This window comes from Balaenoptera borealis, assembly GCF_965194805.1.
Source record: "Balaenoptera borealis genome assembly, chromosome: 7".
Taxonomy (NCBI): Eukaryota; Metazoa; Chordata; class Mammalia; order Artiodactyla; family Balaenopteridae; genus Balaenoptera; species Balaenoptera borealis.
The window spans coordinates 84,181,538-84,194,577 of NC_138864.1; the positions used below are offsets into that span (position 1 = coordinate 84,181,538).

Consider the following 13,040-nt stretch of genomic DNA (forward strand, 5'->3'; position numbering starts at 1 on the left):
TGTGTGGGCAAAGAAAATCCCAAGGGGAGTCTGGGACTTGCCCTGTGAGGAAGGCTTCCTGGAGGAGGAGGAGCTGGCTCACACAGGGAATCAGGAGGACGTGGGAGGGAGAAGGCAGAGGGTTTCTCGCTCTGGGTACCTTGGGAGGGTTGAAAGGAGGGCGGTAAGCGAAGGCCCGACGCTGAGCCCCGGAAGCCGAACTACAGAGGGGAATTGTTGCCTCCTCATCCTCCCCGCCAGGTCTCTGCGCCGAAGCTCCTGCTCCCATGTGCGGCGGGCAGGGTCCCGCTCCCCTTCATCCCCGGCCTAACCCCTCCCCCGGGCGCCCATTGGCCTGTACCCCACCCCCAGCCTGAGAAGTGCGCGGGGGAAGGCGGTGGTCGGCCGCCTCCCTCCTGCCCCCGGCCTGCCTTCGCGGCGGAGGCGGCGCCTCTCCCGCAGCGCAGACCCAGCTGGGCGGGCGCGCCGCGCAGGGCGGGCGAGGGCAGGCGGGGGGCGCAGCGCTTGGGCCCCGGGCGGCGACTGACGGCGGCAGCGGCGGCTCCAGGCGAGCGCGGTCCCCGCGTGCGCACAAGCTCACTCTGCCGCGCAGGGACCCACGGATACCGGCAGCCGGCGGACACACGGACGCGGAGACCCGGGCTCGGCGCGCGCTGCTGAGCGCACACGCTCTCCGTCCTCGGGCGGCTCGGGGCGCGGACTCGCCGCTGCGCGCCCTCCGCGCGGAGTCTGCCCCGGGCCGACCCGCAGCCCGCGGCCCCGCGGCGAGGCCCCGCTGTGAGCAGGTAAGGGCCGCCCCGCAGCCCCTGCCCCTCTAAGCCCTGTCCGCCCTCCCCCGACTCCAGAACCTTCGCCCCTTGGGGACCACGGAGCCCCTCCTCCAGCTCGGCTGTCTCCGCAAGCAGCGTCCTTCACCGACGGAGAGCGGGCCAGGGCCAGAGCGGGGCCAACCTCCCGAAACCTAAATGTAGCTGTCTCCCGCCGCTGCTCCCATCCTGCGCGACTGTCTGATACCCTCCCTTTCGCCGCCCCCCCCCCCACGCCCTCCCAATATCTGGGATCATGCTCAGGGGCGACCGATCTTTGCAGCTCGCAGGGGGTGGGGTCAGCTAGCTACCTCGTGCCCCTCTCCGTGCCAGAGGGAGGACCAGGGGCAGGGAAGGCACTGCGGCCGGAGGGACCCACAGGGACCTGTCTCCCTACTCCCAGGGCAGACGGACGCGGCTAGGCGAAGCTGGAGGGTCCCCAGGGGGCTGGGTACCGCAGTCCTCACGGGATTTGAGGGGTGGGCAAGCGATGTGCTGTGTAGAGGGTGGAGTATGGGCCGGCGGAGAATGTCCCCCTGTAGTGACACCTTCGGGATTGTTCAAAAGCGTCGTCTCTCGGTTTCCCGCGGCGCAGAGAGGTGGGGGTCCGGATGCCTGGGCTTCTGCGGTCCCGCGAGGAAACGCCCCACGGGGGCGTGTGGGAGAAACGCGTTGGCCTCCCCTGGCTGAAGCGGGCTCGCCTGAGATGAGACCTCTGCCCGCTGCCTTAAAGGTACAGGCTCGTGCTCGTGGGAGGCTAGGGCCCACATCCTGGGCAGGCAGGACCTTTGCAGTTTGGGTGGGGGGTGGTCCGAAGGGGCCAGGGTGCCAATGGATGGAGCTAGACGCTCAGGGGAGAGCCCAGCCAGGAGCTGATTGTATTTCACGTGGAGCTGGGAGTGGAAGCTCACCCTGGCCCGTGCTCAGAGCCCCTTTGAAAGCTGCTGGGGGAAGGATGGAGGACCCCTGCTAAATTCTCCAGATGATTTCTATGCTTTTAGTGCAGGTGCTTGTCTCCTTTATCCGCTCCCCCCGCCTTCCCACACACACCAAAAGAAAATACACAGCATTTGGCTTTTCTAGTGAGCAGCACTGCTTGGGGGGCGGCTGGGGGATGGGAGGGGGCTACACAGTCTGTGGAGGGCACCCTGCCTTGGGACCCTCTTGGGCAGAGGCAGACAAGCATTGTGAAGGTCAGGCTAGAGGCTTTGAGAGGCTGTGGGCTTCTGAAGGGGATACAAAACTATGTGTGGGCCTTGGTTGGGGGGCAGCAGCACTCAGATTTTCTCAGGGGCCCAGTCTGAGTTGGTGCTGGGTGCAGGTTGGGTTGGCAGAACCCCCAGTCCCCAGATGAATCTGGGGCTCCTGCTCTCCACTGACTTTGGGGAGGGCAAGCAGAGGTGCCAGTCTGGACACAAGTCAAAATTTGAGTATATGAATTAGAGATAGAACACACTGGGGCAGGCCCTGTCCAGATCTTTCAAACAATTCATCAACAAGTGTGTGTGGGGTGACCAGGGAGGCGAACCCGGTGCCTTCCCTCCCCTGTGGTGGGTAGTTCATCCATGATTCTGTGTCTGGGACAAGACCGTATGATTCTGTTTGCCCCTATGTGCAGTGAGAAGGGCTATCTCTGGGGAGCTTCTTGAAGGACTCTTTCCTACATTCTAAGAACTAATCAGGCTAAAAGATTCATTAAGGTCCTGTTTTGTGTAAGGTTCAGGCTGGCAGGGCGTTGATTGGAGAAACACTTTGGAATACATCCTTTTTCGTGCGGCCACCCCTCTTTGCCATGCTCCTACTTTGGGACACTTCCTCAATTTGTGTTGAATGAACAAAACAAAACAAAATGGGTGTTTAGAGATCAGTATCTACACCTAAGAGGGTAGGAAAGACAAGAGCTAAGGCCATGAGGTGGCTTTCTTCCTGGGGATGTGGCCTCAGGTTCAGTGTCCCAGGTCTCTGGCCTCTTAGGGGTGAAGATTTCATTGACCCAGGGCTGGCAGTGTTAAGCAGAGGACACCTTGTGCTGTCTGCCAGAGGGCAGAACCAAGGTGTGCCAAGCACAGAGCACGAGCTCAGCTCAGTGCCAGGAAGGCCTTGCTTCCCCAAGAGCTACCCAGTGTGGAGCCGACGCTTGGGGTGACAGTGGGTTTCCTGTCTGGGGAGGTATGTGAGCAGAGGTCCCACGCCCCAGGCAGGTGGGACTAGAGGCCCTGGAAGCCTCGGCCACCTCTGAATGGAGGAATCTACAAGTCCAGGGTCTGACTGGTCTGGGCCTAGTGGTCCAGCTGCCTGGCAACATGCAGGCTGGAAACTCTTCAGCTGCGGCGTGTTTGTACTGAGCCCTGGATGCCGTCAGAGGCACATGGTGACAGCCACCTCCACAGTGACACACAGAGAGGGAGTGACACACTGCCGGGGTGGCATAAAGGTTTCCCATGACACCTGCCAGAGAGCTGGGGCAAACATACAACAGCAGAGCACGACATACATACGGACAATGGGACACACCCTCTCACACAGATCTCGACACACCTGGGGACTCAGACGTCTGCCCAACGAAGATCGCAAAGTCTTCCTTAATGAGCGTCCAGATGCACGTTGCATTGAGTGGAGAAAGCGTGTGTGTGTTGTTGCGTGAGGGTGGAACGAGGGTGGGTAGGCTTTTTCTGTAAAGGGCCAGATAGTAAATATTTTAGGCTTTGCTGACCATACACTAGGTTGCAACTGCTTCATCCTGCTGTCGTAACGTAAAAGCAGCCATAGATGATACTTATGCAAATGAGCAGGGCTATGTTCTGATCAACTTTATTTATGGACACAAATTTGAATTTCATACAATTTTCCTGTGTCATGAAGTATGAGCCTTTTAATTTTTTCCTGACCATTTGAAAATTAAAAAACATTTTTGGCTCACTGGCTGTACAAAAATAGGTGACAGGCCAGATCTGACCTGCTGGAAGGGTTTGTGAACCCCTGGGCTGTAGGTTAGCGAAGAGAAGTGGTTTAAGAGGTGGAAGAAGGGAGGGGCTTAGTCCTGGGGGCCCAAGCCGCCCTAAGGGGGGCCTTGGATGCTTCCCTTCACCCTGCCTGGAGCTCAGGGTGCCCATCTATTTAATGCCTGGCCTCAGCATCCTACCTTAGACAGGACTCTGCTGTGTTCATGTGATAAATCTCCTGCACTAAGGACACCCGGAGACAACATTCATGCCTGAAAATGAAAGGACATCGTGTCACTGAGCTCACCAAACAGGTCCTGAGCCCCCATTCCCATTCACTCTCTTTGGCCAGGGGCATGCCCATCTCCACCAGTAGGAAAACCTCAGGGAAACCTGGACATGCCCCTTGTTCCCAGACAGGCTTCAAACTCACGAAGAGAAGGACGAGACCTGAAACAGACCAGGCAGGAGTAAGGGGCTCCTCATCTAGGGCTGGTAGTTCTTAGAGGAGGGTGAGGCCAGTGGAGGTGGGTGCAGCTGGGGTGGGCTTCCTGGAGGTGGTGGTAGGAGGTTGGATTGGCCTTGTGGAATATCTTGACGTTCTCATCCCAGCTCCAGGCATTGCCTTAGCTGTCACCTTTCCCTCGTGAAAAATGGGCATCAGAGAAGGGTGGTTGAGACAAAAAAATAAACATACAGTTCCTTTGCGGGCACTTCCGATGTCCCAGTTTCTGATTTAAGGTCGTGTGGTGAGTCGGGTCCTGCCTTTGGTTTCTTCCTATCCCTCCTGTCTGTACTCTTCTGACACTTCTTTCCTGCCATTTCCCCGGAGGGGTGGGCCAGGGAGACTTTCTTTTCCCACTTGCCCAAGCCTCTGGATTCTGTCCCCCACTTTCCATTCCAGCTGCCCTTCCCTGCCCAGGCCCCCATCACCTCTACCCTGAATCCAGGATAGGTTTTCTGCCTGCGCTTTTCTCGTTCCACTCAGCTCACCAGCCTTCTGAGGAATACTCCCTAAATGGGAAGCTTAGCACTTCACTGCCCTGCTTAACACTCCTCAGTGCCCCCAGCCCTCTCCCATGGAACTAGGCTGCAGTGTCCCTGGCATCCGCAGACTAGCACCAGCCTTCCACCCTCTCGTCCACCCCCAACTCCTGGTATCTTGCTGGGTCCCTCGACACCCCGCATTCACCTTCCTAAACCCGTCCACCTGGCACTCCTCAGGGTTTGAGGGTCCCCACCGCATGCTCTACCTGTGCCAGGTGCCAGGGCACCTGCCAGTCAGAGCTGGCCCACCCTTCCAGGGACTCACAGCTACTCTGGAGGGACTGCTGGCTAGCAGGGGTCAGCGCAGGTGGCAGTGCTCTCCATCCCACCTTGCTCCAGCCTCACCCCCGGCCTGGGAGGTGCTCAGTAAACTATCCACAAGCCAGAGCCTGCTTCCTGTGCCCTCCCTCCCGCCCTCTCCCCACACACCTCCCACCGCCTTCCATCACTTCCCGTCCCTCCTTTCCCCTTTCTGGTATCTTCTGTTTCCTCCTTCCCATTCTTCTCCCCTCATCCTCTTTCAGGCCCTGGGGGGCAGTCCCAGGCAGAGGACTCCCAGGACCCTTCCAGCACAGGAGATGTGCCTGAACTAGCCAGTGTGGAAGGGCTTTGCACCGTGACCTTGGGAAGGGCTCTGGGTCTCTTTGGGCCTCAAACCCTCACCTGTGAAATGGGATATTACTACCTGTGTGCATGTGTGCCCAGCCTTTTCCTACCCTGAGCCCAGGTTCCCTATGTGTAAAATGCAGGGCCTGGGTGGAATCATCGTAGGCCTTCCAGGGACCTGGCTTCTGTCACCTGCTGTGCACAGGACTCCGGGGACCAGGCTTTGAAAGGGGAACATTTGAACATCAAAGAGGAATGTCAGCGTTAATGATTAATCTGTTGATTGCCAGAACACCCCTCACTCCGGCATTGGACACTGACCTTTATCAGCTCTGACCTTATTGAGGAGGAAAGAGGTTCTTGTTTCCCAGAAAGAAGTCAGGTTCCCTCCCTTTGAGGGGTGAGTTGGAGGGGCAGTGTTTCATCTTTCAGGCTTCCCTCTCTGGTCCTCTGTACTAGGCGGGCGAGGAGGAAGTGGGAGGTGGGTGCTGCTCAGGTTTCGTTAATAAAGGGAGCGTGTGTAGAGCAAGGGAGGTGAACGATCCACCTTGCCTGGGTCATCTTCGGTATGGTGTCCAGGCTTGGCACTGCCCCACGGTGGAGAGGGATGCTGAGCGGCCAGAGGAGTCCAATAGGAGAAGCCTCAGCTCCATGAGGGCAGAAGAGGGACCCAGGGCTGTGTGGCCCCATGGAGAGGAGGAGTGAGATGCTGCGCTCCCACTGTGGGGGGCTCCCAGGAGGCAAAGGAGCCTGTGCTGCTCACGGCTGGCCTGGGAGGGTGCAGCAGAGAGACATCAAAGCTTCCCCTGAGGGCCCTGCACTAGCTGCTGGAGAGGGGTGAGCGCCCCAGCCCAGGAGCTGGACCACCCTCAGCTGGGGGGCTGCAGAAAGGGTCCTGCAGGGTGTGGGGCAGTGTGGGAGGTGGCTGCAGGGTCTCCGAGTCCCCTCCCACTCCACGCGGAAAGTCAGAGCCCGGTGAGTCACCGCCGGCTCCGGTGTGCTGACTGATGACGCCGTCTTCCTGCGTGCCTGGCGCAGTGGCTCGCCGGAGGACACAGCTGCTCTTTCTGTTCCCGCCCCAGGCCAGTCGCTGGGCTTATGGGGCCTGAGGAGGGCAGGTCCTCCCAAGTCTGTAAGGGGGACACGTGCGTTCCCGCCAGGCAGGGCTCCAGGACTGTCTCCTGTGTGACCTTGGGAAGTGTCTCCCCCACCCCCCCAGCCTCAGTTTCCCCACAGGAAACTCAGTACTGTGGGGGAGGTGACCTTTAAAGTCCATTTCAGGTCTGAAATGCTGTGTCTATAATTCACTGTTCTTAAGGAGGGTGCTTCAGATGTAGGAGTGTGGGCGGAGGGGTAGCAGAGGGCCTGGCCAGTCCCCAGGGATGTGAGGGGGTACTAATAGGGTACCAATGGACTCTGAGCTGGTCTTCCTTTTACCAGTAACAGAGAGTGGCAGGGGCATAGGGGTGGAGTGCGCAAGTTTTGGAGCCAGGCTGCTTCGGTTCACTTCCCAGCCCTACCGCATGCTTGCTGTGTGTCCTTGGGGAAGTTGCTTAGCCTTTCTGTGCCTCAGTCGCCTCAGCTCTAGAATGAGGATAATGCTAGGAACGACTGCCTGGGTTTGGGGCAGGTGAAATGAGTTAATGCATACTGATTGTTTGGAAGACTGCCTGGCATGTACCAAGTGGTTAATAAATGTTAGCCATTAGCAAATAAAAGTGCAGCAGGCCTGATGTTCCTATTTTGAATATGACGGAGGGCTTATGGTGGTGGAGGTGTCAGCAGGAAGGTGGAAAAACCTGAACACAAAGTGGTAAGATAATAATAATAGTTAACACATGTATAGCCCTTATTGGGAGCCAGGCTATGCTCCTCTCTCCATAGTTTACTTATATCAATTGGTTGATGCCTCCCAGGAACATCTATGAAGTAGGTATTACTGTTATTCCATTTTCACATATAATTGAATTGAGGCACAGAAAAGTTAAGTGGCTTCCCTGAGGTCTTTAAGCTTAAAACCCTAGCAAAATGGTTCACGAGTCCACCACACTAAATGCCAGGAGGTAGTTTAATTGTCCTCAGATTAGTTGCACAAGCCAGTTTATCCCAGCAGAGCCTGGACCCAAGAGAGAGCACCTGGGAATATCAGTGACCAGGTCATCCAGAGCCACACGCGTGGCTGGGCTGAAAGAGCCCAGCATCCATCCTCAGGGAGGGGAGAGCCCAACCCCAGGCTGCAGTGGCCAGGCCTGGCCCTTAGGAGGGTCACTGGCAGCTTGGGGGAGTCCAGAGGAGAGAGGCAGCTGGGACAGGGCGCAGGGGACAGGGCTGGGAGTGGCTGACCCAGGGGACACATCTCCTGGGACAGAGGAGCCAGGCATGTGGTCCAGAGGAGCATGAGGTTTGGGACAGGTGGCCTCAGACCGTAAGCTCTGAGCATTGTCCCGCAGGGGCTGTGCCCAGTGGCCTCGGGGCGGGGGTCAGGGGAGAAGAGCTGGGGGCTGAGATCACCATCCTGGAGAGGCTGCAGGAGGTCGTCCCTGAGGTTTCCAGCTGAGGTCGGGAGTGGGAAGGTCAAGACCTGGGAGCTCCCAGCTTCCCTCTTTCCACCTCTTGGCTAGTGAGTGTCTGTGTCCTGTCGGGGAGAGGGTGGACTGTAGTTGGGGAAGGTGAACAAGAGGGGGCAAAAGTGGGAATCAGGAACCCGGGTCTAGTGCCAGAGGAGGCCTCGTGTTGAGAGTACCCCAACCCCTCCACCCTGGGGCACTGGGCTGGGGGCACACTGCTCTCCTGGTTCACCGCGTTGTCTGAGCAGCCTGGTGACAAAGCAGAGAGCGAGGGGATGGTTAGGCGGGGACCTCTGCTTGCTCCAGCTTGTTTTTAATCCACTTCAGGGATAAGCATCCTGCAAGTCTGGGCTGTGTGTGTGTGTGTGTGTGTGTGTGTGTGTGTGTGTGTGTGTGTGTGTGTGTGTGAGAAAGAGAGAGAGCGCGCCAGTCCTCAAAACACAAACTCCTTCTCTGCTTGCCCGCTGCCACCCGCTTGTCCTCCAGAGCACCCCCAGCTGGGCAAGCCACTAGCTCTTCCAGGCCAGCCCTCTTGGTCCTAATAAGTTAAGGTTAAAATGGAGGCTTTATAATCCTATCTATACATGAGAATCACCTGAAGAGCTTAAACAACACTGATACCCGGGCCCCAGCCCAAGGCATTCCGACTTAGTTGGGCAGGGGTATTTTTTATTATTATTAATTAATTAATTAATTTATTTATTTATGGCTGTGTTGGGTCTTCGTTTCTGTGCGCAGGCTTTCTCTAGTTGCGGCGAGCGGGGGCCCCTCTTCATCGCGGTGCGCGGGCCTCTCTCTTGTTGCGGAGCACAGGCTCCAGACGCGCAGGCTCAGTAGTTGTGGCTCACGGGCCTAGTTGCTCCGCAGCATGTGGGATCTTCCCAGACCAGGGCTCGAACCCGTGTCCCCTGCATTGGCAGGCAGACTCTCAACCACTGCGCCACCAGGGAAGCCCTGGCAGGGGTATTTTTAAACAGTCCTCGGTGGTTTTGCTGAGCAGCCCATGTTGAGGACTGTGTTATTAAGAGGTCAGAGCTCACCTTGCGTCCCGGGTCAGGGCTCGGGGGAGGAGGCCGTGAGTCTCCACTTGTGGGGACCCAGTCCTGAAGGAAGGGGGTAGTGCTCTTGCCATCTCAGGGGGCCCTGAGCACTCTTCCCTCTTCCCAGGCCTCTTCCTCCAGGAAGCTTGCTTTGTGTCCCAGGGTAGAGTTCTCTCCCAAGAGATGTGTTTCTGGTGGCACGTTGCTGGGAGTACAAGGGCGACGGCCTCCAGGAAGGAGCGCCGTGTGTCCACCTGGAGACACAGGCCATGCACCCATCTCCCTCCTCTGGCTTTGTCTGGGCCCGGCTGGCTGTGAGGCAGGCCGAGGAGGGAGCTGACATGGTGAGCCCCCTTCCTCTCGGCTAAGAAGGCTGAGACCCGCAGAAGCAAAGGTGTTGACTGTGGCCAAGTGCTGAGGCCAGAACCCAGGCCCAGGCCACAGGCTGTGGCTGCTTTCGCCCCTGCCAGGAGGGTTGAGGGAGGTGCTGGGGGCACCCAGGATTGTCCTGGGTGGAAGCCTCCCTGGCCCCAGACCCCACCAGGCCTTGGCTTGACATTGTCCTATGTGCGGGAGAGTCAATCCAGGTCTCGGAGGCCTTCTGCCTTAGTAGCTTCTCTAGGCCCTCAGTCTGTAGCATCTGCTGAGAAGCTGTGGGCCCGGCCTTCCTCTCTTCCAACCGGGTGGGTAGGGAGCACCAGCTCTCTGCAGACAGGGCCTTGGCCTCCCCAGGGATAGTGGGGATGGGCAACCCCCCTGCGGACCACTGGTGTCACATCATGCCAGAGGCAGCCTGTGGCCACCAGGTGTATGGAAGGTCCTGGGAGTGGGTACAGAGGCTGAAGCCTGTGCTTGGGGTGCCCGGGGGTGCTGAGGCCACTGCTTCCCCAGCCTGCCCAGCCCTTCCTGACCCCTGGGGGAGAGGCTGGGCCAGCATCCCCATGGCCCCCCTGGGCTTCTCAGAGCATCTCTTGGGGATACCAAAGCGTCCCTCAGTATTTCCAAGTGGGCGCCAAAAAGGCAGAACAGTGGGTAGATAAAATGGACCCCCTTTTCCTTGAACCTTCCTGCAGCTGGTTTTCTTTCTCCTTTTCGGGTGCTCGTTTGTCACCAGATTGAGCTTGGAGAGGCCAAGGAGAGAGGGAGGGAGGCGTGGGAGGCAGCCACTGGGGGCACAAAGGGCCCCAGGGTACTGGCTGCTCTGCCCATTGATGGGGGGTGTGTAAGGACTCATGGTTGGGATGCAGCCCCCATGGGCCTCTTAAACCAGGCACCTGTGGGTTAGTGGTGGCCCTGACATGGGCCTAACTCAATCTTTTTAATAATAATTTAATAGTAACAAAAAATTTTAATTACTGTATAGTATTTCATTGTATGGCTACGCAGGGGCCTATTAACAGTGCCTGCATGATGGATGGTTGGCTGCCGCATTTTTTGCTGTTGATGCTATTTTAAATGATGTTGCAGTGAATATCCTTGCATATGCTTCTTTCTGTGTAAGCACAAATATCTCTCTAGGATAGATACCCAGATGCAGAATTGCTGGCTTGCAAGGAATATGTGTTAACGATCAGTTTTAGAAGCAGACCGGACTCTTCCTCTGGGCATGTGCTGGGGCTCCCTCAGGCTCCTCACTCGACTGCCCGTGCCCTTTCTGGTCCTTAGTAGCGACTCGGGCCTCAGAGCCACAGGAGCTCTGGGGGGAAGGTCCTCGAGGTCCGGGCACATCCTCCTCAGTAGTCTTTTTGTCTGTTGCATTGGTGAAGGCTTTATCCTGGAGGCCAAGTGGGCTGAGGCAGGGTGAAAGTAGGCTATGTTTGTTGGGGACCAGGCTCGGCTGCTGGAACAAAGCGGCCCTGTATGAGTGAGTGAGTTAGAGAGAAGGGCACGTAGCAGCCTGAAGCTAGGTAGGCTGTCAGGCTGGCGGGCTGGCTCAGCGCCGCGGGTGCACTCAGTCATCCTGGCTCCTTTTGGTGTGTCGCTCCCCACCTCTCGGTGTTGTCCTGGCTGCTCTGTCCAACCTGGGTCCGGCATCGGGGAGGGGGAAAGAGCAGCAGGGGTGAAAACGTGATGCCTTAGGGACAGGTGGTGCATAGGTGGCACGTGTCACTATCACCCACGTTCCATAGGTGGGAAATTCATCATATGCCCACACCTGAGAGCAAGAGGGACCTGGAAATGTCCTCTCCAGGTAGGCACACATGTGCCAGCTAAAACTCTCTTCCTGTGGAGGGAGATTTGGGGACACAGTCACCTGCTGCAGAGGAGAAAGCCATTCAGACCATTCTTGTAGTCCGACGGCACCCGACCCAGCGTGTTCCCTGCTGTATCACCAGTGTCTGGTAGTGAGTAGGCACTCGGCAGATGCTTGTGGGATAGAAGAATAAAGAACAGCACAAAGGCATGGAGGGGGGTTACCCTTGGAGGCTTTGCTGCAGGTAGGGGTGGGGGGCTGTCGCCGCCCCTCTTATGCCGCTGGACCCGCAGGATTCATGCCTTTCCTTTCTTTCTAGCCTGTAGATACCTGGGGCTGAGCAGCAGCTGCTGTGAGTGAGAGGCGGGCAGCACTGGCCTGAGCCTCCTTCTGGGCTGAGAAACATCATGGCCAGCGTCGTACAGGCCTCCCTGGCTGCCCTCCTGCTGCTGCCTATGGTAAGGGCCCAGGACCCTCCCCTCCATGACCGGCTGGAGCCCCAGGCTCACCTGAGCTCCCACCCCAGATAACCTGTGTCTTTTGTGTGCTATCAGCCAAGCTCAATTCCCATGGCTGGTATCTCTGCCAGCACCCTCCTGGACCATCTGGCGCTTTTGTGTGAACTAAAAAGGGTGTCCCTTCCTCAAGACCCTGTACCGATTTGACCAGAAATTGTTACATAATTTACAAATCTATTATGATAGTAACATATGCAGCAGCCTTTAGAGTTGTGCAGTACACAACCTGCTCAACTGTATGCAGGGGCCCTCGTCAAGGCCGCGGAAGGCTCTTGTGATCCTGGTCCCCAGCTCACTAGTCTCTGGCAGGTTACAGCTCAGAAGGCTGCTCTCTGCTCATGTCTCTGAGCAAGAGGGATGGGGTGCAGGGTGCCCAGGCATTGGCCCCTGCCCCTCAACCTGGGAATTCTGGCCAGCATGGATGCAGCTGTCTTCAGAGCCCTGGGTGCCGGTCCTGCCTCTGCCCTGCCTTACTGTGTGACCACAGACAAGCTCATCCCTTTCCGTGCACATCTGTGAACAGTCAGAGCTAGACTGGATCCCTGAGCACTGCTCTCGGCAGCTCGCGATGCCTTGTGCCTGCCTCCACACTCGCCAGCATCCCCTTATGGAACCATCCCTGCCCTGGAGTTTTGAGTTGAAGTGACAACATTAGGATGCAGCTGTCCTGATAGCATCCGTGGGCTTTGAAGTTACTTGGTCCTACACTTAAATCCAGTATCTGCCACTAACCAGCCGTGTGACCTTGGGCAGGAGTTTCTAAACTTCTCTGAGCCTCAGTTTCCTCCTTTGTCACATGGGGCAGGAGTAGATGAGAGTGGCTACTAAGCCCCACGGAATGCTACCACTGTCCTTCACCTGCAGCTCCCGGGCCCCCAGAGGAGAGAGAGGATGAGCTCTCTCAGCCCCTCCTCTCTCTCACCCCCTGCTTGCTCCCCTAAAGTGCACTTGTAGCCTCGTGGTCTCTGGAGCTGGACTGCATGGGTTTGAATCCTGGCTGTACAGACTACTAAACTGTGTGACCCTGAGCAAGTTTCGTAACATCTCTGTGCTTAAGTGTCACATCTATAGAATGGGAAATGGTAAAAATAGTGCCTGCTTTGTAGTACTCTTGATATATATATGCGTGCATATGACAGAGTAATGCACTCAGTTAGTACAGTGCTCTGTGTGTGCTTGCTAATGTTATTATAAGACATGGAAACTGAGACCCAGGAAGCGGGTGGGATCTGCCCAGGTCCCACACTGAGTTGGTGAAGGGGAAGAGTCCCCATGGCATCTGTGACGAAGTGGAGGCAGGGTCCCCGCTGGCTCTGAAAT

The 13,040-nt window shown here is 57.3% G+C and overlaps 1 protein-coding gene across 5 annotated transcripts in view; it reads left to right on the forward strand.

Moving 5' to 3' along the window:
• The first annotated feature begins 466 nt into the window (after nucleotides 1-466).
• Nucleotides 467-13,040, forward strand: part of ADCYAP1R1 (ADCYAP receptor type I) — a 50,909-nt gene continuing 38,335 nt past the window's right edge. For 2 of the 5 annotated variants that reach the window (XM_082399470.1, XM_082399472.1), the window contains exons 1-2: nucleotides 469-785; nucleotides 11,522-11,660. In XM_082399470.1, coding sequence (XP_082255596.1) covers nucleotides 11,610-11,660 — 51 coding nt within the window. In that variant the 5' untranslated portion in view covers nucleotides 469-785; nucleotides 11,522-11,609. Of the gene's footprint in view, nucleotides 786-10,872; nucleotides 11,661-13,040 lie in introns of those variants that run through there. The other 3 variants (XM_082399474.1, XM_082399473.1, XM_082399471.1) reach the window with 3 other exon arrangements.